This window comes from Magallana gigas, chromosome 3, assembly GCF_963853765.1.
Source record: "Magallana gigas chromosome 3, xbMagGiga1.1, whole genome shotgun sequence".
Lineage (NCBI taxonomy): Eukaryota > Metazoa > Mollusca > Bivalvia > Ostreida > Ostreidae > Magallana > Magallana gigas.
In genome coordinates this window covers 28,082,572-28,108,669 of record NC_088855.1, presented here as the reverse complement: position 1 = coordinate 28,108,669, position 26,098 = coordinate 28,082,572, and the positions used below count along the sequence as shown (strand labels likewise).

General features: G+C 37.5%; 1 protein-coding gene across 2 annotated transcripts in view; it reads right to left on the bottom strand.

The window, feature by feature from the left end:
- LOC105328182 (uncharacterized) overlaps positions 1-26,098 on the bottom strand; it is an 82,072-nt gene that overhangs the window by 52,165 nt on the left and 3,809 nt on the right. The window contains exons 12-50 of one of the 2 annotated variants that reach the window (XM_066079120.1): positions 25,913-25,955; positions 25,664-25,821; positions 25,194-25,367; positions 24,722-24,931; positions 24,591-24,633; positions 24,272-24,441; positions 23,895-24,074; positions 23,293-23,511; positions 23,146-23,188; positions 22,828-22,988; positions 22,467-22,646; positions 21,978-22,233; positions 21,613-21,782; positions 21,211-21,384; positions 20,866-21,115; positions 20,573-20,733; positions 20,135-20,299; positions 19,711-19,963; positions 19,398-19,564; positions 19,034-19,207; positions 18,567-18,828; positions 18,273-18,436; positions 17,925-18,098; positions 17,521-17,782; positions 17,084-17,256; positions 16,491-16,673; positions 13,634-13,889; positions 13,242-13,405; positions 12,952-13,125; positions 2,875-3,087; positions 2,682-2,724; positions 2,394-2,557; positions 2,100-2,270; positions 1,672-1,890; positions 1,539-1,581; positions 1,230-1,387; positions 864-1,037; positions 186-395; positions 43-85 (exon numbers count right to left, since the gene is read on the bottom strand). In XM_066079120.1, coding sequence (XP_065935192.1) covers positions 43-85; positions 186-395; positions 864-1,037; positions 1,230-1,387; positions 1,539-1,581; positions 1,672-1,890; positions 2,100-2,270; positions 2,394-2,557; positions 2,682-2,724; positions 2,875-3,087; positions 12,952-13,125; positions 13,242-13,405; positions 13,634-13,889; positions 16,491-16,673; positions 17,084-17,256; positions 17,521-17,782; positions 17,925-18,098; positions 18,273-18,436; positions 18,567-18,828; positions 19,034-19,207; positions 19,398-19,564; positions 19,711-19,963; positions 20,135-20,299; positions 20,573-20,733; positions 20,866-21,115; positions 21,211-21,384; positions 21,613-21,782; positions 21,978-22,233; positions 22,467-22,646; positions 22,828-22,988; positions 23,146-23,188; positions 23,293-23,511; positions 23,895-24,074; positions 24,272-24,441; positions 24,591-24,633; positions 24,722-24,931; positions 25,194-25,367; positions 25,664-25,821; positions 25,913-25,955 — 6,601 coding nt within the window. Of the gene's footprint in view, positions 1-42; positions 86-185; positions 396-863; positions 1,038-1,229; positions 1,388-1,538; positions 1,582-1,671; positions 1,891-2,099; positions 2,271-2,393; positions 2,558-2,681; positions 2,725-2,874; positions 3,088-3,315; positions 3,487-3,603; positions 3,768-3,870; positions 3,914-4,011; positions 4,228-4,445; positions 4,620-4,944; positions 5,109-5,195; positions 5,239-5,342; positions 5,553-5,806; positions 5,981-6,126; positions 6,300-6,630; positions 6,674-6,771; positions 6,991-7,182; positions 7,354-7,534; positions 7,699-7,787; positions 8,053-8,165; positions 8,337-8,472; positions 8,631-12,951; positions 13,126-13,241; positions 13,406-13,633; positions 13,890-16,490; positions 16,674-17,083; positions 17,257-17,520; positions 17,783-17,924; positions 18,099-18,272; positions 18,437-18,566; positions 18,829-19,033; positions 19,208-19,397; positions 19,565-19,710; positions 19,964-20,134; positions 20,300-20,572; positions 20,734-20,865; positions 21,116-21,210; positions 21,385-21,612; positions 21,783-21,977; positions 22,234-22,466; positions 22,647-22,827; positions 22,989-23,145; positions 23,189-23,292; positions 23,512-23,894; positions 24,075-24,271; positions 24,442-24,590; positions 24,634-24,721; positions 24,932-25,193; positions 25,368-25,663; positions 25,822-25,912; positions 25,956-26,098 lie in introns of those variants that run through there. The other variant, XM_066079121.1, reaches the window with a different exon arrangement.

The window sequence follows — 26,098 nt, the reverse complement described above, 5'->3', positions numbered from 1 at the left end:
AAAATTTGATATAGTGGAGTAGACGTGTTATGGAATACTCACTCTACTCTGTATATTCCAAACAGCCATAAATGTTGTTCCACACCTAAAATTCAAAATTCATTTGATTCATAAATCATAATTATGCATCAAACTTTCAAAATTCAACAGACAATTTCTGTCAAAAAAGTCTCAAACTATCTTACCCCACTGGAAGTCGACCAGAGTGTGATTATAGAAGAGCTGCTCTATCTGTATGCTGAGACTGGTGGTGCACGAGTCAATGTTGATGTACACCTCAAAGGTTCTCTGTAGTGTGAGAGAAGTGGCACAGCACTGGGCTCCCGTACAGGAGGCCAGAAGGTTACAGCTCAGGTCAGAGGTCAAGGTCAACAAGCTCACACTCTTTGAACAATCTAGAAATGTCCAAAATGATATCTAAATAAATGCAATCAATATATCAATACTGTTTCATTAAACCAACACCCTGGTTTTAAACTTATATGAACTTTACAAGGAAATTATAACTTTAATCTAGATGAACATCATTTATCACTACATTTACTTTCAATTAAATTCTATTCTCTCTTTTCATAGGAAAAATACTAAATTATTCCAGAGTAAACCACCATGAATTGTTCTCCCTCTGAAACCATTAAAACTATAAACTTTAATTATTTTACATTGATTGATAAACAAGTTTTACAACTTATATCAATATCTCTCATTGGCATATGAAACCAATAAAGTTTAACACTCTCAGGCTAGAAATTAAGCTTTTTAAACTAATCACCATTAAACATCTTTATGTAAGGTAAAATAAACTAAACAATGGCATGAAACCCCATGTTGCTCATCCTGCTGGCCTGACACTGCTGACTTACCATTGGTCCAGCCATTAACAGCTCCAGCATACGCTCCATCAGACATGTTACAGCTTGGTTCCTTGAGGTAGCCCGCGATTCCTGTCTCATCTATCAGACGCAGCAGGTAGTTATTGGGAATGTCTCCAACTGCTGGGAGGGACTTCTCCATCCTCCACTGGGCCAGGGAAAAATCTAGGATAAATCCCATGAATTCATATGAAAAGTTTCATATAGTTAAGCACAATTTACAATACCTACCACTGAAGATACTAACCTATATTTTTTATTTTTTAAAGTGAAATGGTTTTATTGCACAGTGAATTTCATAGGTTTAATTTTTTAGGTATAATTATGGCTTTGTAAACTTAATAAGCTATTTTTTACTTGTGATGAGATAGTCCATGGACCAATCACAGACTGGCTTGGACAGCAGCGAGTTGGTGAGGACCATGTGGTTGACAGCACAGTCAGCTTCGTAGCACTGACTGATGTTCAGACTCAGCAGGTACTGTCTGGAGTTGTACAGGTTGTCCAGGGTAAAGCTATGTAAGAAAGATCAATAACTTGTACAGCTTATATACTACAAAATTATAATTCATATTTATACACACCATTACTGAATATCAATACTAGTATAAATTAGAATAAACTTGAAATTTGCCCTTTACAACAAAATTCAAATAAGATTTTTACCTTATCACATACACTCCATACAGGTCTACTTTTTCAAGCTCTCCTGTGATAAAAGATGTAAAAATTGAAAGTAGACTTTTTCTATGAATGCTTTCTAACTATGCATTAATCAAGATGAAGAAATCAAACAAACCCCAAGTGTAATTCAACAGAGAAATGTCCCTGGTCAACTTTTCTATTTTCAGCCTCAGATTGAATTGACATGGATCCATGGAGGCTTGGACGTGTATGTGTGACCTTGTCACTGTGTCCTCCATGCAGCAGGTCAAGGTCGTACAGTTAGAGGACAGCTGACAGTTGATGTTGTCCGAGACTACAAACTGACTTAGTCCTGTGGCTGAAGATCCACAATCTGAAACACATGTATTACATTTATTTTGATCATTTAAAAAAAATAATCTACACCCCTAGTCCACCAACCCTTTCAAAAGAGTTGCTAAGAAATTTCAATGAAAGCACATCAAAATCTTCAACAATCTCCCAATTATCTCTTTAAAACCATTCAACAATTGAGTGAAAATCTGTAACAAAGAACACAGATCAGTTTGGCTCTATAGTTACCATTTCTCCAGTAGTCAATATGAGGGTTGTACAGTGCGGTCGATCTAGAGCATGCAGAGTCCAGGAAATACCGAGACAAGCCCAGGTCTTCCTGGAGAACCACAATCTCTGCAGTGGTCAAGGTGGTGCCATTCACTTCATTCTCCTGCTTCCATACGGTCAGAGAAAAGCCTGAAAGGAAACCACATGTTAACTTTCAAATTGGTAGCATCAGAATTATATTCCATTTACAATGGCTTGCTCTATGTCATCCATATTTTGAATTGCTGTCAAGTATTTCTCTTTGGCATTTACCTGATTGTAGAAACCCTGTGTATTTTGGACATTCTCTCTTCTTAAGAACAGTTTGTTTAAAGACTTCAACATCCAGGGCACAGGGGCTCGCTGACTCAAAGCACAGACTGATGTTCAAGTCCACTATGTACATTCCATCACTGTCCAAGTCATAGACCAAGTACCTGTTATAAAAAATATATGAATTATATCTGACTTAAACAATTTTCAAATGTTTTACAAATTAAGTGTTGAAGAATAGCACAAGTTTCAGGTTTCATTTACTCTAAATACCAGGAAAATACATACATCATTCTGACAACATTCTTCATGTAAAAGTCATGTATTTCATCTGAAAAAAGGATGGGGAAAATATGTTAGAAATTTGCTTTCCAAAAAAGTCAATATTCAATGGCTTATTGTGGTTGCAGTGTGCAACACCAAGCATTTTGTTTAAAGGGATATAGATAACATAATATATAATTATGTCAAATGTGCATACCAAACTTAAAATCCAAGAGAGAAACTTTGTGTTCAAAATTCTCGATTCCCAATGTGAGTTGGTGGGTGCAGGGATCTAGATCTAGGACAGTGGTGAAGGACTGCCCAAGTGGAGTGGTGGCATCCACACAGCACTGTATGGTGGTGCAGGATGACGGAATGTGGCACACAATGCCAGAGGGTAGGGGGTCAGTAGTTACTGATGTAACACACTCTGTAAAGTTAGATTTATTAGATATTTTTAAAGAAACTATACAAAATTTCCATGTTAAAAAATAAATGGCTGAAAAAAAGGTAGAAAATTTAACTTGGTTTCAAATGATATGTATATCATAGTCTTCATTCATTCATTCATTCATTATATAAGAATTTTCACTTCATTTTCATAACACACTCTGTACATTTGTTAATTAATTATCTATGAAATGTTCTAAGAACTGACCTTTGTTCCACCCATCAACAAGACCTGTATATACCCCTGTTCCAGAACTACAGGTGGTTTCATTCATGTACATGGATATTCCTAAATCTTTCATCAACTTTCTGGCAGCATATGTGGGCAGAGTTCCTCCAGAGAGAGATTGGTCAAGAGACCACGACGTCAATGAAAATCCTGAAAAAAATTTGACCAAAGTCCAATTAACACAGTGGCATCCTAAAAACAAAAGAATTTTACCAATAAAAGATAAAACCATTACAGTAACTGTTCTCCATACTGAATTACATATACCTGGCATGTTGTAATCTGAGGACTTGTAGTTACAGTTAGGTTTGGGGAACCGAACATCTACCAAGACAATGTCTGTGAAGACACAACTGTCCGGTTCATAGCACACAGAGACATTGGCACTCATCATGTATTCTTCCACCCCAGTCAGGTCGTAAATGATGTAACTAGCAAAACATACAAACAGCAACCATGAGACAAATTGCTAAAATAACAACAGATTTTATGGTAGACTAGCCTAATCCACAATAATTAATTATTTTCACATACTTGATTCTGTAAACCCCAGAAAGAACAAAACTTTGTGGTTTTCCTATAAAAAAAATAATATGGCATAACAAAATGGTTCTTGGTCAATATAATTACTGATTTCAATGTCTACCACACTTTTAACATAAATTGAAACCTTACTGAATGGAAAGTTGAGCAGTGAGAACTGGGCAGTGTACTCCTCTATGCTGATCTTAAGGACGTGGCTACAGACGTCAATGTCAATGTACCAGGTGAAGGTCATCTCCATGTCAGGGTCGTCTGAGCAGCAGGAGATGGAAGTACAGCTGGACTGTACCACACAGTACGTCTTCTTCTGCAGGTTGTAAGGCAGGCCCGCCACATTACAGGGGGGCTCTAAAGTAACAAAAGCATGTCTTACACTCTGATCACTGGCAGAACAGTAAATGAGGATTGTTTCACAGGGCTTAAAAGATTATGCAGATTTACAATTATGTCAAATTTACAAGATTTATATTGAGCTAGAAAAGTTAATTTTTTTGCAGATCACAATTTTTTTTCTCCATCTCTACACAAAGATTTAAGATTATACAGAGAGAATAGTTGCTCCATACCCTGGACAAATCCTATGTAGGTTGGGGAGTAGGGAGGCTGAGGTCTCTGACAAGTGGTCGATTTACGGTACCGCCATAGGTCCAACAGATCCATCACCTTAGCAATGGCATATTCTGGCAGGGGGTCACTAGCAGAGAAGTTGTGACTGGACTTCCAAGAGCTCAGAGAAAATCCTGTAAAAGAAATCATTCAGGTTAACTAAGAGTATTTAAGTTTTATATAGAAGTCAGGAAAATAATCATGAATTTTATAAAAGATTTGGCAAAACTTTTCATTTACACATCTAATGAAAGGGTATTCTAAATAGCGGAAAACATGCCCCGAGTTAAAGATATCCGACTTTAAAAAAGCTCCTTTCAAAACAAGTTTGCTTCAAACTCTTAAGACAGACCAAACTTGCCAAAACCGTCTTCAAAATTATTCAGATTTTATTAAACAGAATACAATGAGTCTACCATAATACACTTGTTAAATATGCTATATAAGGCTATGTCTTACCAGTGGGCAGCTCCTGAGCCCAGCTACACTGTCTGAAGGCCAGTAGACTGTTACTGAACACTGTCTGATTGCTGATCTCACACGACCCTCCACTCTCCAGACAAATGCTTATCTTCAGGTTGGCAATGTACTTCTGGTCACTCCACAAGGTCTCCACATCAAAACTGTAAAACAAAGATAAACAAATTAAATATTTCCCAATATCTCTTTATTTCTAAGCTAATTATCATCCAAATCAATTTGATACTTACTCCATTCTTACGACACCCAATAACCATATACTCTTTGCCAAACCTGAAAAGTACATATTAAAAATCTTGTCAGTCAAAAATAAACTCTCAGATTGAAATCAATTTGGTGTAAGCCAGTCACTTAAAAATGGTATGTTTTATGATTACCAGTGGATAGATTTCTGTGAGTCTCTCTAAACTTCCAGCTATCAATGCCTGCAATGATCCTGTATGTGCAGGGGTCAATGTCCAGTGTTGCCTGGAATGTCCTGCCAAGCTTTGAGCTGGACACACAACAGTCCAGCCCTGTACAGGTGTCGGGGAGGTGGCAGGACATGGTACTGGGGAGTGGACTCAGATCTGTGCTACTGGAGCATGCTGTATAGCACAGAAAATAAGATGTAGAAATGTCAACAAAGTTGCTCAGAAACAGTGGTTTTAATTCTGAGTTCACAATTCAATGTAAACTTTCAAATAGATACTGTTATATATAAAATCATGATTGCAGGGTTTTAGGTAAATTTTAAAATGTTGAGAGAAAAAATTAAATTTTTATGCATTCATTTCTTCCTCATTTCTTGTTTTTGAAAAAATCTATTATTAAGTGATTAGAACACTTGCAAATGCCTTACTTGTATTCCATCTGTCTGCATTAGCTGGAGTGTAGGGAGCACCTGTTCCATCACAATCTGGCTCCTTGTAGTATGCCACCTGCAGATACTTCAACAGATCTTGTCTTGTGACAGCCGCCAAAGGTGTACTGTCAGTATAGCCATTGGTGGACAGCCAACTGCTTGTTGAAAACCCTAAAAGATCATTCACAATTTTAAGTTTACAGAGGTCATTATCTTCATACTAGTGCAGAATTAAAATGTTCAAATAAAAATCTTAACAAAATTGTGACATGAAAATCCATTATATCCACTATGAAGGCAGTCACTGTGGTTATTACCTGACTCAATGAAATCTTTCTTCCAGTCACACTCAGGAAGTCCCGTGTACTTGGGTAGTCTAACGTTATCAAAGAGGGGGTAACTCTGGCAGCTGGAGGCGCCCTCCCAGCAGGTAGTGATGGAGGAACTGATCAGGTACGTGTTCTCACTCTCATGGTTCTCAAGCTTAAAGCTTAAATATTTTTTAAAAATTGTCATAAAATTGTTAGTAGGTAAATTAATTGCTTATTATAAAAAGAATAAAATAATGTCAATATATGATACATGTTTAAGGCCAGGTAACTAGTGTATATGATGATTTCAAGGTTCATCTACAGTTGGGAATTCAGAAATGTTTAACACATAAGTTAATGTGACAAACTTTTCATGGTGTCTCGATATAAATATTTGAAAATACACCCTATCCACTTAAAATGAAAGAAAATTAATCTCTTAAAAGATATTTATGATTTCTCAGTAAACAAAATTTGAATATGATGTCCCCCAAAAAATAAGATTCTTACCTTAGTTTAACAACACTGCTGATATCCAAAACTTGAGTGGTACCTATAAAGAAGACATAATTTATGACAAATGATTTCTTCACCTAAAAGGAGAAGATGACAATACTGTAAATTTACAGTGTACACAATAAAGAGTCGTACCCCAGTGTTGATACTGGCTGATCTTTATCAGGTGTGAGTACTTGTCCACCATGATGGTCAGTCTGTCCAGACAGTGGTTCAGACTCAACTCCAGGTTCAGGTGTCTAGATAGTGGCTCTGTGTGGACACAACAGGTGAGAGACGTACAGGTAGAGCCTAGGTTACAGGTGATTGGACCATCAATGTACGGCAGGGTTCCAAAGATTGCAATTGGGCAGTCTGAAATCAGACAGCCAACAGAAGTCAAAGACTTAAGTTCCTTGACTACACATTTACAATTCTATGGGTTTTTAATGAATATACATTTCAAAGTGTTTGTTTGCAACTTACAAAATGATCTTCATAAACTTGGTAATAAATATCTGATGAAAGACTGCAGTATGTATTTTTTAATAAATCTCCTTCTCTTACCATTTTTCCACCCATCTGTAGAGCCAGCAAACATTCCAGCTGTTCTGTTACACATGGATGTAGCATTGTGTAGATAGCCATACAGTCCGAGCTCCTCTTCAAGCTTGGCGATACTGAACTCTTCCATCTCTGTGTAGCCTTTCTGTTGCGTCCAGTCCGTGAAGGTGAAATCTATTCAGAAATCATTCATATTGAAAATACATGATCTACTAATATCAAAGCTAGGAATATTGCCATTTTAAGTCAAAATGAAAAAAGAATAATCATAATTATATATCTTAAATGCAGTTCAGTTAAAATATTGTATCAATCCATATCATATGTTTGAATATAAATAAACTTATATATTTACTTGTTATTGGGGTTCCAATGTTAAAGTCACATGACTGTCGTGGTAACAGAGCATTGTTCAAAAGGACCACTTCTTGTTCACAAGTTGAACCATCCTCCAGACAAATGCTGAAAGTCAGGGTCACCCGGAAATCAAATGCTCCAGGTAAATCTGTGACCATGAATCTACAAAAAGAGGAATTTCTAATCATTGTCTCTGTACTTCCAAAGTACCATGTAGTAAACCTTCAAAAATAACCCCTGACTTAACAAACCTTATTCTGAAAACTCCTTTCATCCAAAATTCATGCCACTCATCAAAAGTGAAGTCAAGCAGCACAACTGGTTTTGCAACAAAGTTGTCTATTCCATAACTGATCATCCAGTCACAGTTATCCACGAAGATGTAAAAGTTCACAGGTCTTAAGTCAAACTTGGCAACATCCAAACAGCACTCTATTTTAGTGCATGAAGAGGTCACATGACAGTTCATATTTGAAGGCAAAGTTGGCAAGATGGAGGATATGTCTACAGGACACTCTACAGGAAAAGAATGAAAATGTACAGTCCATAGTGTTTTTATTAAAATTATACAACAAAGAATTAGAATTCATACAAAGTACACATAAAGTACTTAGAAAAAATGCACATACTGCTTGTCCATCCATTGGTGCTGGGTGTGTACTTGCCCTCACTCCTGTTACAGGTGGGGGTGTTCAGGTAACTAGAAATCCCCAGGTAATCATACAGGTAAGCCAGGTCATTGCCTTGGATATTATTTGGGTCAAGGCCGTTACTGGAGGCATAATTATTCAGTGAGAAACCTGATAAAAAAAATATATTCATTTATACCACTGTCAGTTTTCAAAATTGGGTTGAAACAAAATAAGAGAAAAACAATTGTGGGAATTACAAACTTTAAGTTTCTCTTGGATATTTGCGACAAAATAATGTTCTTGCCTGAATGTTCAAAAGTCATGTTTCCAGGACAATGTTGTTTTGGTAACATTTTGTTCTTAAACAGCTGTGCAATGAATTCACAAGGTTCATATGTCTCCCAACACACAAATAATTTTAAATCCACTAAATAGAAGTTTTCTGCATACAAGTCGTACACAATGTAGCTGAAACAAAGAATGATTTATACAATGAGCTAAATCATATACACAACAGAAAACTGAAACAATATCGATATAGACCAGTTTCAGCAAGCAAGGAATAACACACTAAAGTGCGCAATGGAATAAATACCATTAAGATGACAATACTTACTCAAGTCTGACCACACTATTCAGGTAGAACTGTGATGGCCTCTCTACAAAGTATAATAAAAATTTCTCTGTTTCTCTGGAGAATCTGCTGCACAGTTTCTACATTTTTCACTTAAGAAAATTGTCTTTTTACACAATCAAACTCTTCAAATCTTCTTGTACCTACCCCACTGTATTTCTGAGTATGGAATCAGCACTTTCAGATTTTCAATCTCCAGAGTAAGCATCCTTGTGCATTGGTTCAAGTCAAAGACCACTTCAAATGTGGAGTTTGTGAAGACAGAATCCACACAACAGGAGACCTTGTTACAGGTGTTGTCAAGGTTACAGGTCAAAGGGTAGGAGGTTAAGGTCAACATGTCGGGTACTTCTGCACAATCTAGATGATCAGAAATCAATTCAATGCATTGTGTCACTTTGTTACAGTCACTGATAATTGATGCTTACATCATTTTGGTGGCAGCTAACTAGCAATATACTTAAGAGTCTTGCTACTCACCATTAACCCAGCCCTGGGAGTCAGGGGTGGCATACCCAGATCCACTTCTGGTACAGGATGGCGTTCTCTTGTAGGCAATGACAGAGAGTTTTTCAAACAGCTCACTGACATGGTAGGGCTGGAGAACAGAGCCTGCTGCTACCGACTTCTCCCTCAACCACTGAGACAGTGAAAAATCTGAACCAAACACAACCAGTCAATCATACATGTAACACAATACATAAAAGTACCACAGAATATCAGAAATTTCTAAAGTATCTCCATTTCTGAATCCTAAAAAAATAATACATGTAGTTTTCTTCCTATGGTAGTATTTTAATAACAGTTACATTTAATTCATCAAAGTCAAATGGCTTATCTTCAATTTCAAAGAGAGTTTGATATCAATTAATTCATTAATTTGAACATTATCTCATTGACAAGATGATCTACCTATGAATGTATATGTTCTGTTCCACATTCTCTCTACTTTGGGGATGAGTGAATTAGTCAGAATGGGGACACTGTAATCACATGGTGCTCCGTCCACAAAACATGCCTCCGCTGTCATGGTGACATCAAACAGGTTACCGTCCATCAAGTCATTCACTTTGTACCTATCATTAAAGGATGACAACAAGTCAAAAATCTCCCATGAATCTTTACGGTATTGCTGTTCAAAAGACACAGAATAATTCAAATCATATACAGATAGTCAGTTTCATTTTCTATGATCATGAAGTGCACATAAAAAAGCCAAATTTGAATACACAAGAGAATTTCCATATAGTTACATGTAAAAGGTAATATTGTACTTACAGAAGCTTATAGACCCCTTGAATACTGAGAACCTCCTGTGTCCCAAAACTGTAGCCAATCAGTGACTGTCTCCTGGATATCTTGTCCACATGTGTCCTCAGTTCATTATAAGAGCTGTCCAGAGCCAGTTGAACCTCAAACGTTCTGTTCAGGAGAGGGACTTGTACACAGCAGGTGATGTTAGTACAGGAGGGGGACACAATACACAGGGCCCTGTCAGACACGCTGGACAGAGAGGCCTGTACACTGGGCGGGCAGTCTGCAGATAGCAGAAATATCATAAAATTATATACTTAACAGATATCAAGATACAAAAGCTTTCAAAGTTTCAGAAAAATTAACTTCTGGAGAATAAACATCATGGAATATGCACTTGTTTTTATTTTCAATTGATATATAAAAGTTAACTTTACAGCTTCCATTTTATAATCTTTTTGAAAGCTTGAAGAAAAGAGAAAAACTTATTTAAGTATAACAATGACAGGATTCATACAATTGGTCCACATGGCAGCTGCATCACTGTACTGGGCACTGCTCCAGGAACACGATGGCTCCAGCAGGTACTGTGCCATGGACAGGTCAGACATCAGGTTGTCCACTATGTGACTGTCCAGTGGCTCGGTGTATGGCATTCCCTGGGTGGACAGCCAGCTCGAGATGTTGAAGCCTGGTCAATTGTAATGCAGAAACATTTAAAATTTGATAGCATTATCATAAATGGTAATGTAGTCAAACCTTGTTACTTTAAAGAGGACAAGATATCCAAGGATTAGTGAATTAAATAAATGATTGGGACTTTCCATCACTTCAATATTTCTATGGTTTTACTAATAACAATTTGAAATTTAAGAAAATAGTGATTTTTGCTATATCACTATTATAAAACTCTGCAACCTTCTCATGTGCAAAAAATACTTCAGCATCCCTAAAGCATTTTTTTTTCCTGTAGAATTTTGGCTTGGAAATCAAGTAACAATCGTACTGAAAGATAAAACTACTGAACAAATTTAAAAACTATATGAACCTGGTGTAGCAAAGCCAGGATCTCCACTACAGTTCTGTTTTGGGAGGTAGTAGTTCTTCAGCACTACAATGGATATATCACAATTGTCCACATCACTGGCCTCAAGACAGACCTCTACAACCACATCAATCAGGAAATACCCCTCTATGTATAGATCATACAGTGTGAACCTACAACACAGATACACCATATTAAAATGAATGCTTCATCTCTCTTACCATATTCAACTGCAAGTTATAGTTACATAGCATAAAATTATTAATTATACATGTCATGCACATCAGAATCATCATAAATCTAGTGTCCAACTGACCTCATTCTGACGACCCCAAACATCCAGATTTCCTCTTGCTGTCCCCACTCATAATCAAACAGATCTTTGGAGAAGACGAGCTTCTCAATACCCACGGTCATCTTGTAGTTACAGGGGTCCACTTCCAGTTTGGTGGTGAAGGTGGTGCTGAGTGAAGCCACATTGATACAGCAATGGAGACCACCACAGGAGGAGTCCACATGACAGGTGATGGGCTGAGCGGACAGGGAGGGCAGGGCAGACTTCAAAGGCAAGGGACATCCTGCAAAAAAAAACCCAATAACCTGCAGTGTTTCTTTTTATTTGAAAAAGCGCATCAAATACAAAGTTTACGGTAAATAGCAAGTAATTATTGTAAGAAATAACTTCCTAACCATAGTTCCAACCATTCACTGCTGGGGTGAATGGAGATTTAGCACTGCTACATTTGTTGTCCTTGCTCAGGAGGAATGAGGACAATCCAAGGTCATCCATCAGCTCAGCAAGGAAGTTCTCTGACAAACCAGTTCCTGTAATCATTCTCTCCATTTTCCATGCAGTAAATGAGAACGCTGTAAATCAAAAGATATTTCAGCAATAAGGTTAAAATAAAAACACAGCTTATGAGTAGCCATTCTTTCTGAACAGATTTCTAACCTTGTTTTTTTTTTTAAATCTTATGAACTATCAGTTAATGATATATATCTTTAAGGAGGAGAGGATAAATTCTGGGGCTGAAAGGCCATCATTAAAAAATCTTCTTGAGATACAGGATCATCTATTTGAGTCACTTTGACCTACCTGGATCCAGGAAGTCTGTAGTCCAGTCACACACCTTCTTTGGGAGCTTGGTATTGGAGAAGACGGGAATCTCCAGCAGACACGGCTTACTGCTCTCAAAGCAGATCTTCAGACTCACATTGACTTGGAACTTGTTCTCATTGGGGAAGTCATTTATTGAGTATCTGAGCAAAAAAAAAAATAAATCATCAAATTCATTTATCTTATTAAATCATTAAGAACCACCACTGATTTACAGCATGTGTTGAAAAGACACAGTATCATGTCACCAAATTACTGAGAGCCCTGACCCTAAACTGACATTGGCCTCTGTATTAATCTTAAAGTAAGGAGAACCCCTGACACTTACTGCAGCCTGATGACTCCGTTCAGCATTACGGTGCGGGTGGTGCCATACACATAGGAATGGAGGCTGGTGTTGACCACCAGTTTCTCGATTCCCACCGCCAGCTTGTAGTTACAGTGGTCGATGATGAGGAATGTGTGCAGGGACCGTCTGATCATGCCAACCTCCGAACAACACCGCACTCCCGTACAGAAGTCAAACAGATGGCAGGTTGTGTTGGAGCCTGCAATTGGGCTCAGGGCCACATACTCATCACATGCTGAAAACAGCAAAATATTGACAGATCTAATATAAAGTTTCAAACCAATAGTATGGAATGTTCAAGGCATAATTCTATTTCAAATGCATTTTAAAAAAGAAATTCAGCCTCAGATAATTATTCTAACTTTTAGATATTAATAATCTCACCTTTGTTCCATCCATCAGTATTTGGATAGAAAGGAACTGATCGCCTATTGCAACTGATATCATTCAGGAATGGAGCAATGTCAAGGTCATGGAGAAGCTCAGACACAACATAATTGGGCAGATCAATGGAGTCAGTGTAACCCTTAGACAACAGCCAGGACTCCAAGGAGAAATCTATAAGGAACATCAATTTTGTACTTTTATACCTGCTGAATGTGCCCTACGTTATTCTTAGCTGTAAATGCTAAGTTATATCATATTTTATTTTTTAGTGAATTTTATCATCATACCTTCAATGGCAAATCCCCTGGTCCAGTTACAGCTGGGTTTGTTGAGTCTGTGCTCATCAAACACTTCCACATGGACTTCACAAGGTCCACTGGCGTTTAGACAAATGCTCAGATTGAATCGGACTCCGTACACATTTTCACTCACCAAGTCTGTGATGATATAGCTGTAACACAATGACAAACATTACCACTGAGCTGCTCTTACTGAGATAAAATAAATGAAATGGGGATAGAAAAATATGATTCTTTGAAATGAAAGTACTGGACACTATTTCGAGTATAGACAAGAAAAATATATTCAAATAACACAGAAACACTTTTTTTTTCTGGACACATTATCAAAACATAAGAAATGCAATCCAGATGCAGGCTCAATTCAAATTCCAACTTACTCCAGATTGACAAGTCCAAATAGAGAAACATGCATAGAAGTTCCGAACTGGTAGTCAACTAGTGTGTCATTCCACTGGAACTTCTCTATCCCTACTGTCACTTTACTGTTACAGCTGTCCAGATAGATGTAGGCATCAAACATCTCCTGTAGGGTGTCTGACTGCAGGCAACAATGAACGTCTGTACAGGAGGGCGAGATCGAGCAGCGAGTCTTGGAGCCCAGGGGAGACAACCCCTCCGTTGTTTTGTTGCACCCTTAACAAAACAAAACATAGGTAATCACAGATTACAAAGCTCACCGAGACGAGACATCACTCTTATGAGACTTCACCTTTATGAGACCACCTTTATCATATTAAATGAAAATCATACTTTATGATCTTGGATATTCATGGATTCTGTTTTGACACAATATCATATATCATCTGTTAAAAAATTGTATGATAATCATATGTTCATATGTTAATCAATACAATAATATAAAATTAAATATTGCATCCTATCATATTTACAACATATATCATATAATACAATGAAATACAATAATAAACAATGATGAGATATGATATTGTAACGTATGATATGACATTGTATTGTGTTATACGTTATTGTATTTGATCACATAATACAATATCATAATATATAAAACAATATAGTATTATATTTCAATATCATACAATACAATTTCATGTGATGTGATATATATCATATTATTAACCAATATAATATTATACAATATCGTATGATACGATATTATTAAATATTACAGTATCATAATATACAATTTCATGTGATATAATTCTATATTACAGAAACTAATATCATATTATACAATATCGTATGACACAATATTATAGAATATACAATATTGTATCATAGGATACAATATTATATTTTGCAATATCTTATGTGATAGTATCATGTGATAAAATAATAAATTAATAATACAACATAATATAATACAATATTGTATCATAATATACAATACTATACATAACGATATCATGATACAATATCATAACATAAAATATCAAAAAAACTGATATAATATCATATCGTATCATATAATTTTTTATAATATTACATATGATATTATATTAAACAATATTGTTTCATACCAAACAATACTATATCATAGGAATCATGTTATATCATTTATTAACAAACACATCTATCTATCGAGCAGGTTTGAGTGAGGTAGGAGATTTCTTTAGCATCCTTGATAATGGAAATCAGGCTCTGCATCTGAAGCAACCTCTGCGTTTCATTTATAATATAGTTAAATCAACTGTGCAAGCTATCATCTATAAAACATGTGACCTGTTAAAAAAAAAAGTAAACCTCATCCAGCATCCGAAACCTATGGCTCAGATTCAGCATTCAAGCCTGTCAGGTGCATCAGTATACATAAGACGCATATCCACGCAAGTTTGGTGAAGTTCAGACCAGTAATAACTAAGATTTCATCATCAGAGTGCACTAGCAATTAAAACCTTAACCTGCTCCAGCATCCACAACCTATGGCTCAGATTCAACATCCATGCCTGTCAGGCGCATCTGTATCATAAGACACACCACCCATTCAAGTTTGGTGAAGTTAGGACCTGTAATAACTAAGATATATTTTTTAGCATCCTTGATGATGGAGATCAAGCTCTGCAACTGAAGCTTCCTCTGTGATTCATTCATATTATAGTTTAATCAACTATGCACGTTTGAAATAATACTATTATCTATTAAACATGTGACCTGTTCCAAAAAACTTAACCATATCCAGCATCTGAAACCTATGGCTCAGACTCAGCATTCAAGCCTGTCAGGTGCATCAGTATCAAAAGACGCACCATCCATGGAAGTCTGGTGAAGTTAGGACAAGAAATAACTAAGATATAATCATCAGAGGGCACCTGTTTCAAAAACTTTTACCAGCTCCAAAAACCTTAACCTCCTCCAGCATCCGAAACCTATGGCTCGGATTCAGCATTCAAGCCTGTCTGGTGCATCAGTATCATAAGACGCACCATCCATGGAAGTCTGGTGAAGTTAGGACAAGTAGTAACTAAGATATAATCATCAGAGGGCACGTGCAGCAAAAACTTTAACCAGCTCTAAAAACCTTAACCTCCTTCAGCATCTGTAACCTATAGCTCAGATTCAACACCCAAGCCTGCCTGGTGCATCAGTATTATAAGACACACCATGCATGCAAGTTTGGTGAAGTACGGACCAGCAGTAACTTACATATTGCTATCAAAGGGCACCTGCAACAAAAACTTTAACCTGCTCCAAAAACCTTAACCTCCTCCAGCATCTGAAACCTAAAGCTCAGATTCAGCACTCAAGCCTGTCAGGTGCATCAGTATCATAAGACACAACATCCATGCAAGTTTGGTGAAGTACGGACCTGCAGTAACTTAGATATTGCTATCAAAGGGCACCTGCAACAAAAACTTTAACCTGGTCAAACAACCTTAACCTCCTCCAGCATCTGAAATTTAGGACTCAGATTCAGCATCCAAGTCTTTCAAGTCCATAAGTAGGTCCAGATGCATCATCCATGCAAGTTTGGTGAAGATAGGACAAGTAATAGCTTAGATACAGGACCTGCAACAAAAACTTTAACCAGGTCCGGACGCCGACGCCAACGCCGAGGGTATAGCATAAGCTCCCCCTGACTTCGTCTCGGTGAGCTAAAAATTTCTCAAGTCTCATTTTTTATATTTTAAAATTTGTGACAAATTTGTTAAGTCTGCCTTGGAGAGTCAACCCTTTAGTTTTGAGTTGCACCCTAAGCAAAGTATGAACTCTTTAAGTGAAAAACATCTTCTGATATTATCATTTTTGTGTCAGGCATACCATCACTCCACCCCTCTGCATTGGCTCCAGTGTACATGGGGGACGTCCAGTCACACCTGTCTGAGGGGTCTTTCACGTGAGAAGCCACGCCCAGGTCTTGTAGCAGGAGCTTCACCTGGTGTGTGTCTAGTGGTCCAGCGGTGGTGATACCATGCTCAGATTTCCAGGCAGCCAGTGAGAACCCTGCATATTTAAAGGTATCTTATATCATAAACACATCTTCATTTGAGTTTTGAGCATTTTGAGCATCCTGTACATTATCTTTCATTGTACCATATATTAAAACTGTTAAGCCACTGAATACTGTATACAGGGTTATTCTCCCCCCTTCTTCACTTGCAAATGGTTTCAGCCTGTCTTGAATTTGCCCAGATATAGTTTGTTTAAAGAGAGGTAATTTGAGAAATTGGAATTTGCCGAGTCTTAAATATGCCCACTGACAATGAGGGCAAAATGTGCTGTATACAGTACATCAGTTATTATGAAAACTTTCCAAATATTTGAATATCATTATCTAAAAACATTACTTTAATTCTAACCCTCTACTTTGCCTCTTTTTTGGCATCATGATTGACAGATTGCCTCTAACAAACCTGAGTCTAGGAAGTCCCTCCTCCTGTTACAGTTTTCTTTGGGCAGCAGTGAGTCCTTGAACACAGTGATCACAGTGTCACAGGGCTGGCCAGACTCCCAGCACACACTCATGTTCATGTTCACCAGGTACTGGCCATCTACTCCTCCAAACGGCAGGTCAGTGATCACAAAACTATGAACAAATTAATCAGGTCATTTCATGCATCTGATTTAATGTGCCAATATACATTCTGTATTCCAATTGAGACTATCAGTTATTTTTTTTCTAACTTTGAAGAACTAAATGATTACAGACACAAAATAAGTTTAATAATCAAAATCATAAAGTACAGAATGATGTACATGTACTTACACGAATCTTAAACGCAGCATGTAAAAGCATAAAAGCAAACAAACAAGCATAAAAAATCTTTGTTTCTGGACAAAGGAGACTTACTCAATGACCACAAATCCATACAGATCAAACTGTTCGTGTTCCCCAAACTTGTAGCCATACAGACTGCGGTTGAACCTGAGGTTTTCTATCCCGACCTGCAGGGTTTTGTTACAGGGGTTGATCTCTACATAGGCCTCTATAGACAAGCTCAATCTGGGTACACTTATACAACACTTCACCCCTGTACAGGTCCCAGATAAAATACAAGTAGCTACACTGCTGTTAAACCATGGTCTCTGGATTCCAGCTTCATTAGGACACACTGAAATATCATAATAACAGGGTAGTAGTTCGGTGAAAATTAAAGTTTCAACTTGCAGCCAACACTAGCAATGTATAGGCTATACAAATGATGAAGATTTGAGAAGAAATTCCAATAAAAGCCAATGTTAACTGGAACTTACAAGATCTCCAGCCCTGGTGAGAGTTTTCATATTCCCCTGCTGTTCCATCACAGGAGGAGGACTTGATGTACTTAGAGACTCCCAGACTACTGAGGAGGTTGGCCACATCATTGTTCTGTAGTACAGATGTCCCAGTCAGTCCTCGAGAACTTTGCCAGCTTGTGTAGGAAAACCCTGAGGAAAATTTAAAGCAATGTGAAGACATTTTTCACATGTTACTATGTGTTTGAACGTTTTAACTTAAAACCGAAAATCAGAATCATCATCATTACCGGTTGCTTATGATTTAGTCACTAATACTGTCACTTGCAAAACAAACCATTTTAATAAATCTAGTTTACTGCTTACCAGATTCTATAAATCCTGTGTACCAGGCACACTGTGGCTTGGTGACCAAGTAGTTTCTGAGGATGAGCACAGTCTGCTGACAGGGCTCCATGGCATCAAAGCAAGCCTTGAAGGTCAGGTCAATCAGGTACTGCCTCTCCCCCATCAGGTCGGTCACTTTGTATCTGACACAGAGAAGCATAGAGCTCAGTCGGATCTCACAACAAAGCATTTCATCAACTATTACTGACTATCACCCTATATTTCATCAAAATTCCTAAGTAAATGCAACAAACACAAGACCTTTTTGCTTACTCTAATACAAAGATTTGGCTTAATGTGAACATCTGGGTGATGCCAAATGGGAAGTTGACCAGTGATCTCTGATAGTGGAAGTCTTCAATGCTGATCTTCAGGGTGTGGGAGCAAGCATCAACACTCAGATCATATCTCAGAGTCCGGCCAATGGTAGCAATCAGTGAACAACAGAGGAAATCCTGGCAGGAGGGCCCAATACGACAGTTTGTGTCGGAAAGGGTCTGTAGATAGGGAGAAATGTTTTCTGTGCAGCCAGCATCTGTAATACACATGACATTGCTTGTAAACCATATCAATCAATTTTCATCATTTACAAAAAATTACATGTCCACACTTCTTAAGCTTATATCCCAGTGTCCAAATGCAAACAAATATAAACGAATACCCATAAAACAATGTACATGTAATTGTAAATTGTTGACAGAATTAAAACAATCTTGATCAACCACAGTATCAGCACCAACCTTTCACGAATCCTGATGGCAGGGCACCAGTAAAAGAAGACCTGTCACAGGCTGTCTCATTGAAGAAAGGCTCAACTTCCAGATGTTCCAGAAGCTGCATTGACAACTTGGATGACAGGTCTGTAGTGGAGGATGGGAGTCCTCGAGTGAGCAGGAAATCAGTGAAATTAAAATCTACGAAATAATAAGATATACATGTGCTTACCTTTTTATTTTTTGGTTTAACAGGGTAATATGCTGCAAAAATATTATTACTATAATCGTGTGTACATTTGTGCTAGCATTTTTTTCTTTCACAACATTACAGTAAGATACTGTTATGATTTAAATATGGTATAATGAAACAATTTTTGGTTCTTCTGACCTTGAACTGCATAGGACACATTTTCAAAGTCACAGTCAATGATGGGTATGTCCACATCTGTCATCACTGGGAAGTCTAAGTTACATGCCCCTGAAGACTCCAGACACACACTGACGTTCAGATTGAATCTGTATTTATCTTCTGCTGTTAGATGGTCAATCTTGTACCTGAATTGTTGAAAATCAATTTGAATATTGAAATATAAAATTATCATTCATCTCTCTCCTCTTCTCTTCTCTTTTTAAAAAAATTATTCAAAATTTATAATACTGACATGAATCAGTCAACTAAAAAATGGATGACTCAAACTCACTTTAATCTAAACACATTTCTGAGTGTAAACATTTGCCAGGAGGAAAACTGGAGCTGATGAAGTGCAGTAGACGTCTTGTGGTTCTCAATAGCCAGACGTAATTTTCCTTGACATCGATCTAACTTGACCTCTGTCTGAAAGGTCATTCCCAGCAGTGCAATGTCTGTGCAGCAAGTGACCCCCGAGCAATAAGGACTAAGTGTGCAAGAGGTGTGCGGTGGCAGGGTGGTCAGTGAAAAGGTCTCAGGACACACTATAATGCATACAACCACTTTCTTAACAAGGCACATTTGCAAGAAATCAATGATGTTAACCTTTTTTTCAACAAATTGCAATTCAAAGATAAGCATGTACTTGGTTAATAAACTTGGCATTAAAATAACAGATATTTGTGTTCAGAATATGAAAGTATAAACTGCCTTACATGAACTATTCCAGTTGTCCCCAAGGTCAGAGGTTTTGATACAGGCTGGGTTCAGCAGCAGGGCCGACAGCTTGAGGTCCTGTTTGAGGTGTTCTACAACCCAGGGCTCCAGCACTGACCCAGTGGGGAACTGCCTGTCATTCAGCCAACCAGACAGTGAAAAGCCTAAGATAGACATATATCTAAATTTGTATCACAGAATTGTAAGAATGAAAATGCATTAAGTTTTGACATCAACTTTGGGGAAAAAAAGTTTACTGGCATATGGAAACTTTTTTCTAGCATTCACTGATATGCAAAATTGTAAATGCAAAATTAGACACAAGTCAGCCCCATGGTGTTCATTTTCCTTCTGATGAATGTATTAATTTGAACTATGACAAACCATTTCTTGATGTGTATATCCAATTGTGTAAATAAATTCATATAAATTCTTACCATTTATTGCATACTGATCTGAAGAGCAGTTCACTTTGGGAAATCTAGCATTGTCTAAAAATTTAATAATTTTCTGACAAGCAGTTCCTTGTGTATAGCAGAGTTTCAGCTTCATGTATATTGCATACTGGTTCAATGACATCAGATCATCAATGTTGAATCTTAAAGAGAAGAAAAACACTTTGTTGCAATATGTACATTACTATTACAGAGATACAAAACACTTTTTAAAATAAATAATAACTAACTATAGGAGAGAGAGAGAGAGAGAGAGAGAGAGAGAGAGAACTTACTCCAGAATGAAAACTCCAAACAGCCTGATGCTGTGGGTGGCTCCATTGGCATACTGATGTAGAGGTAGGGTGAGGGTCCTCCTCTCCAGGGTGACCAACAGCTTATTGTCACAGGTCAGGATCTCCACAGACACTTGATATGATTTACCTGTCACCTCATCATCCAAACAGCAGCTGACCATAGTGCAGTTATTGTCTAAGTAACAGTTAGTGTCATTTTCCCAGAGTTCCACTGGCTCCACTAAGCATTCTGGGAGAGAGAAAGATGGAGGAATATATTGCAGGAAAATGTTTTTCTTACAAAATGAAGGACTAACAAACTGACAGGATGTTGAAAGATGGTACCTGGTTCAATCTTCCAGCCAGGAAGAGTCTCAGGTTGGTAGAAAGTTCCATTTCTGTCACACTTTAGTTCTATAAACTGGTCCATCCCCAGCTCCCTCATCAGTGAGTATGTCTGGTCCCATGTCAGTGGCTCTATATAACCCTTTGTGGACAGCCAAGTTCCAAGACTGAAGCCTGAGAAAAGAAACCAAAAGAAGAGTCATGTCATTTTATCCATATTCTGTTAATAGGTTAAAAATGTGAAAACAATTCACCCAGTGCACAAACTTCAAACTTTTATCATTCATTTTAATGATATAACCTTCAACTGAAACAAATCTCAGTTATGTAATTTAAAAAAAAAGCCTAAAACAATGCCAGGGCCTTTTAATTGCTTAACAGCTAATTGCTAGAGCTACCCACCAGGATTGTTGTACTCCATGGCATGATCACATTCTTGCTTGGGAAGCACTGCATTCTTCAGAATCACTTCCTTGTACACATAGTCATCAGGATTGGTGGATTCAAAACCCAGAGTCAAGTTCAAGCTCAGGACAAATGTTCTCAGTAATGGAAAATTCTCAATAACAAAGCTGAAAAAGGAAAACAGAAGCATTATCATGTCCAGTGGATAAAAGGAAATGAGAAGACAACATGCAAATGTATAGTAACACTTAAAGTCCAGATTTTGTATGCATCACATTAAAGTAAGGGATATATAAACACTCTCACTGCATTTTCAAGTTTCAATGAAATTAATCACTACAAATGAAGACTTAGACACCTACTCAATTCTGATGATTCCCTGCAGAGTGAAGTTGTCTGGTTTGCCAAACTGATAGTTGTACAGAGTGACTTTGTGCTGGAGCTTCTCAATGTTCAGACTCAGCACAGAGGTACAGGGGTCCATGGAGACCAGGATGTTGATGGATCGGTTCGCCAGGAAGCCCACCTCCACACAACAATCAATGCTGGTACAGTTGGGCAGGATTCTACAGGAGATGGAAGGGGACACAGGAGCAGGGGTGGAGGCTAAGGGACACTCTGAGGATAGAGAAATGTTAAACGTATCAAAATTCAAAATAGATCAATTAGCAAATCCAAGAAAATGCTGTTACATAAGAAAATCTATCGCAATAGATCATAAGTATATATCCATAAATCTGGATTTGTTTGGAAGATAAATGTGGCATATAAAATATGAATTTAAAATGGAGGATATGACACAACATCAATGGCATCAAACATACAGAGAGGTAACGTTGTAATTCACCTACCATTGTTCCATCCACTGTTGTCACTGGACTGGTACACTGCTTGAGTCCTGTTACACTGGTCACTGTCCTTTAGGTAGGCGGCCAGCCCTGCCGTAGTCTCCAGCTGTCTGGCATCTGAAGGGGACAGGTTCTCTCCCTGGGCCAGTCCCCTACTGCTCAACCATGACTGTAGGGAGAAGTCTGGCAAAGCAAACAAAACTTTCATTATTAGAAAATTCTCCCCATTACTTGACCAAAAGTGGCTTTGCTTGAATCAGTGATATTCTTTGTAAACATTGAAAAGTGTTACCAATCATTTTCGACTTAATTTAACAACATTTTAAAAATGACTATAGAATTTTTAATTTAAAAAAAAACCTACCTGTCAATAAACCAGATCCCCATTCACATGTAGTTTTAGGCACCTTGAAATCAGACAACAAGTTGATGGTGTTGACAGCACACGAGGCTTGTTCATAACAAACGCGGACTGAAGCTGTTATCTTGTAGCTGTTCTCTAATGGTACATCATCTATGGTAAACCTGTTACAAGAAGCATCAAGACAAAAAAATTAATCAACAGAACTACATCTCAAATGAAATTTAAAGTTGTTTAGTAATGTTTATACCATACAACAACAGAGTGATGATGAAAGATGATTGACACAAAAAGTTTATAAATATCTATCGGACTACATACTCAAATCTCAGGACACTCATAATCCATCTCTTCTCAGAAACACCTGTAACACAAATACAACACAGTTATACACCAAACCATAAATCAGATTGAAAATACACAATTGTAATCCTGGCAATCAAAATGTCAATCAAGAAGGCATTATACCAAATGTATAGTTGATGAGGGGGATTTCAATGAAGATCTTTTCCAGCTGGATGGTGACGAGGTGGTTACAGTCGTCCAGCCTGATCCCCACCGTGAAGTGGTGGTGGAGAATGTGTTCATCATGTACACAGCAGCTGAAGCCCGAGCAGTAGTGGGGGATGTGACAGCGGGCGTGTAGGGGGAGGGTCAGGAAGGGCGAGGCCAGATCCTGGGGACATGCTACAATTACCCACAGACACAGGTCATCAACACATAGTTCAAACATACTGTACCTCTACGTTCATTCACAATGACTTCATTTTGCAAATTACGAATATTGACAAATTCATTATGTGAAGGTCTTGAAATAATTTACTAAAGACATAAATGAATTGGTTTGCAGTGAGAAATATTCCAAGTGACAAGGTTCTCATGAACCTCATGAAATTTTCTTGCTCACAAATAAAAGTTACTTTACAGTATCCTCTTTATGGAAATCTTTTTAAAACTGTTCATATCACTTGTAAATATACACATGCTGAAAATCAATAACTGTTCATTTGCTGATTAAAAAAAGATAATCTTAGCTTTGTTTATGTAATCTACATAGAAGTGAGAGTTACCACTGTTCCATCGTTGAGGGTTGGTGGGGGTGTAGGCCTCCATGTGAAAGGAGCAGGGACTGGTGCTGATAAAAGCCCTGATTCCCAGGTCGTCCAGCAGCTTGTTCCACTTCTCTGGACTCAGGTAGTAATTTGGGGGTGAGATGAAGTTATCAGAATACCACTTAGCAATCCGGAAACCTGCAATATTGTTACAACAAATTAAGCATCAAGCCCCTCAAGAAAATCAGTGTTTGAATTCAAATTCAAATAATGAAACTCAAATTATGAATATTCAAACAAATTTTTGAATATTTCCATGAACATAATCCATGCAACTTTCATGAAAAAAAAAGTTTGCCCATTGAATAAAATCACATTGCTTGTATTTAGCTAACCTGGCTCCGAGAAGTCTGCCTCCCAGTCACAGATTCTCTTGGGCAGCAGTGTGTGGGAGAAAATGTCCACTGAGTAGAGACAGAGGTTGTCGTCCGAGGCCTCAAAGCAGAGCTTCAGTGTCATGGAGACATTGTATTTCCTGGCCACTACCAAATCTTCAATGGTATATCTAACCAAAAAAAAAAAAAACCCACACATCAAAATATCTATCACATTATGTCAATCTCCTTCATAAAGTGTTTAATATCAAATGAAGGTACATTGTAATGAAGATAAAAATTCAAGAATAACACAACTGTACATTAAAAATTCACTCACATGACTCTCACAACCCCATTCAAATAAAGTTCATTTGCAGCCCCTGAAAAATTCAGATTACGTAATCATTTCTGACAGCAACATATTAAATTGATTATTAATATTGTGCAACATAACCTTATCTCCCTTACCCATGGTAATGGTGCTCAGACTAACATTGAAGTTGAACTTCTCTATTCCGACCTGTATGGTCTGAGTACAGGGGTCCAGAGACAGGTACACCTCAAAGGACTGCTGAAGAAATCCCGTTTCAGCACAGCACCTTATGGCAGTACAGGTGTCCCCAATAACACAGCTAACTGGCTCTGTGATGGGGCTGGTAGCCACCTCAAACTGACACTCTGAGAGGTCAAATCATAGCATGATAGAATTGATACAAAAAATAAGATTATATTCAGAGAAACTGCATGCCTGCATAAAAATGATCATAATTCATTGAACTGAGTGTAAAGAATGATTTAGAACATGTGTCCCAATTAGCAGTATTACAAATTGAAATATACTCAAAATATAGAAATGACTGAAATTAAGATTTTAAAAACATTTTGTTCACCATTTATTTTTCAAATCATAGCCAAATAACTTCTTGGGGTATTCCTGTACCTGATTTCCATCCACTCTGTGAGGGGCTGTACGCTGACCCTGACCTCTGACAGCCCACATCCTGTAGGAAGTGCCCCACCCCCAGAGTCTCCATCAGGGTCCTGGTCTCCAGGGTGGTCAGGTTAGACCCCGCAGACAGTCCGTTAGAGGTGTACCATTGTGCGAGGGAGAATGCTGCAAAATCAACAGACATCCAAACAATATACATGTATGTCTCTATCTACATTGCTATCAAACAATGCTGTATGTAAATCTGAAAGCTATGAATCAACAATTTTTATGTCTAATTTGTACAATCATGTAAACTTGCAAGTAATCTGATACACATTTTAATTGAGTGCGTTTGATAATTAAATATATCTTATTTAGTTTCAAAGATGGATTGACTTTGAAATTTGATCCAGTGAAATATGATAAGCTTAATAATTGATCTATTTGAGGAAGGAGAGAGAAGAGAATTCATAGCATACCTGGGTCTTTGTAGGGGAGATTTCTACTGCAGGTTGGAACAGGAAGATGTTTGTTGTTGAATACAGTTATCTCCCTTGAGCAAGAGTTTGTCTCTAAGCAGAGCTTTAGTTTCAGGTAGAAAGACACAGTAGAGGAACTGATCAGTTCTACTTTATACCTGAAAGACAAAAGCAAATACCGGTAGTTTGGTACAACAAACAATACTGTACCTCATCAATATATATCAAAGCAAAGACTACTGTACTCACTCAATCTGGACCAAATCAGACAGTCTGAAATAATCCAATTTTCCTGCAAAGACCAATAAAACAAGACATTTTTAGAGTATATACAATGGACAACAATCTATACAAAAACGAAAATTGCATGGTCAAATTATCATCCTTGTTAACCCATATATATATATATATATATATATCTATTCTTTACAATGA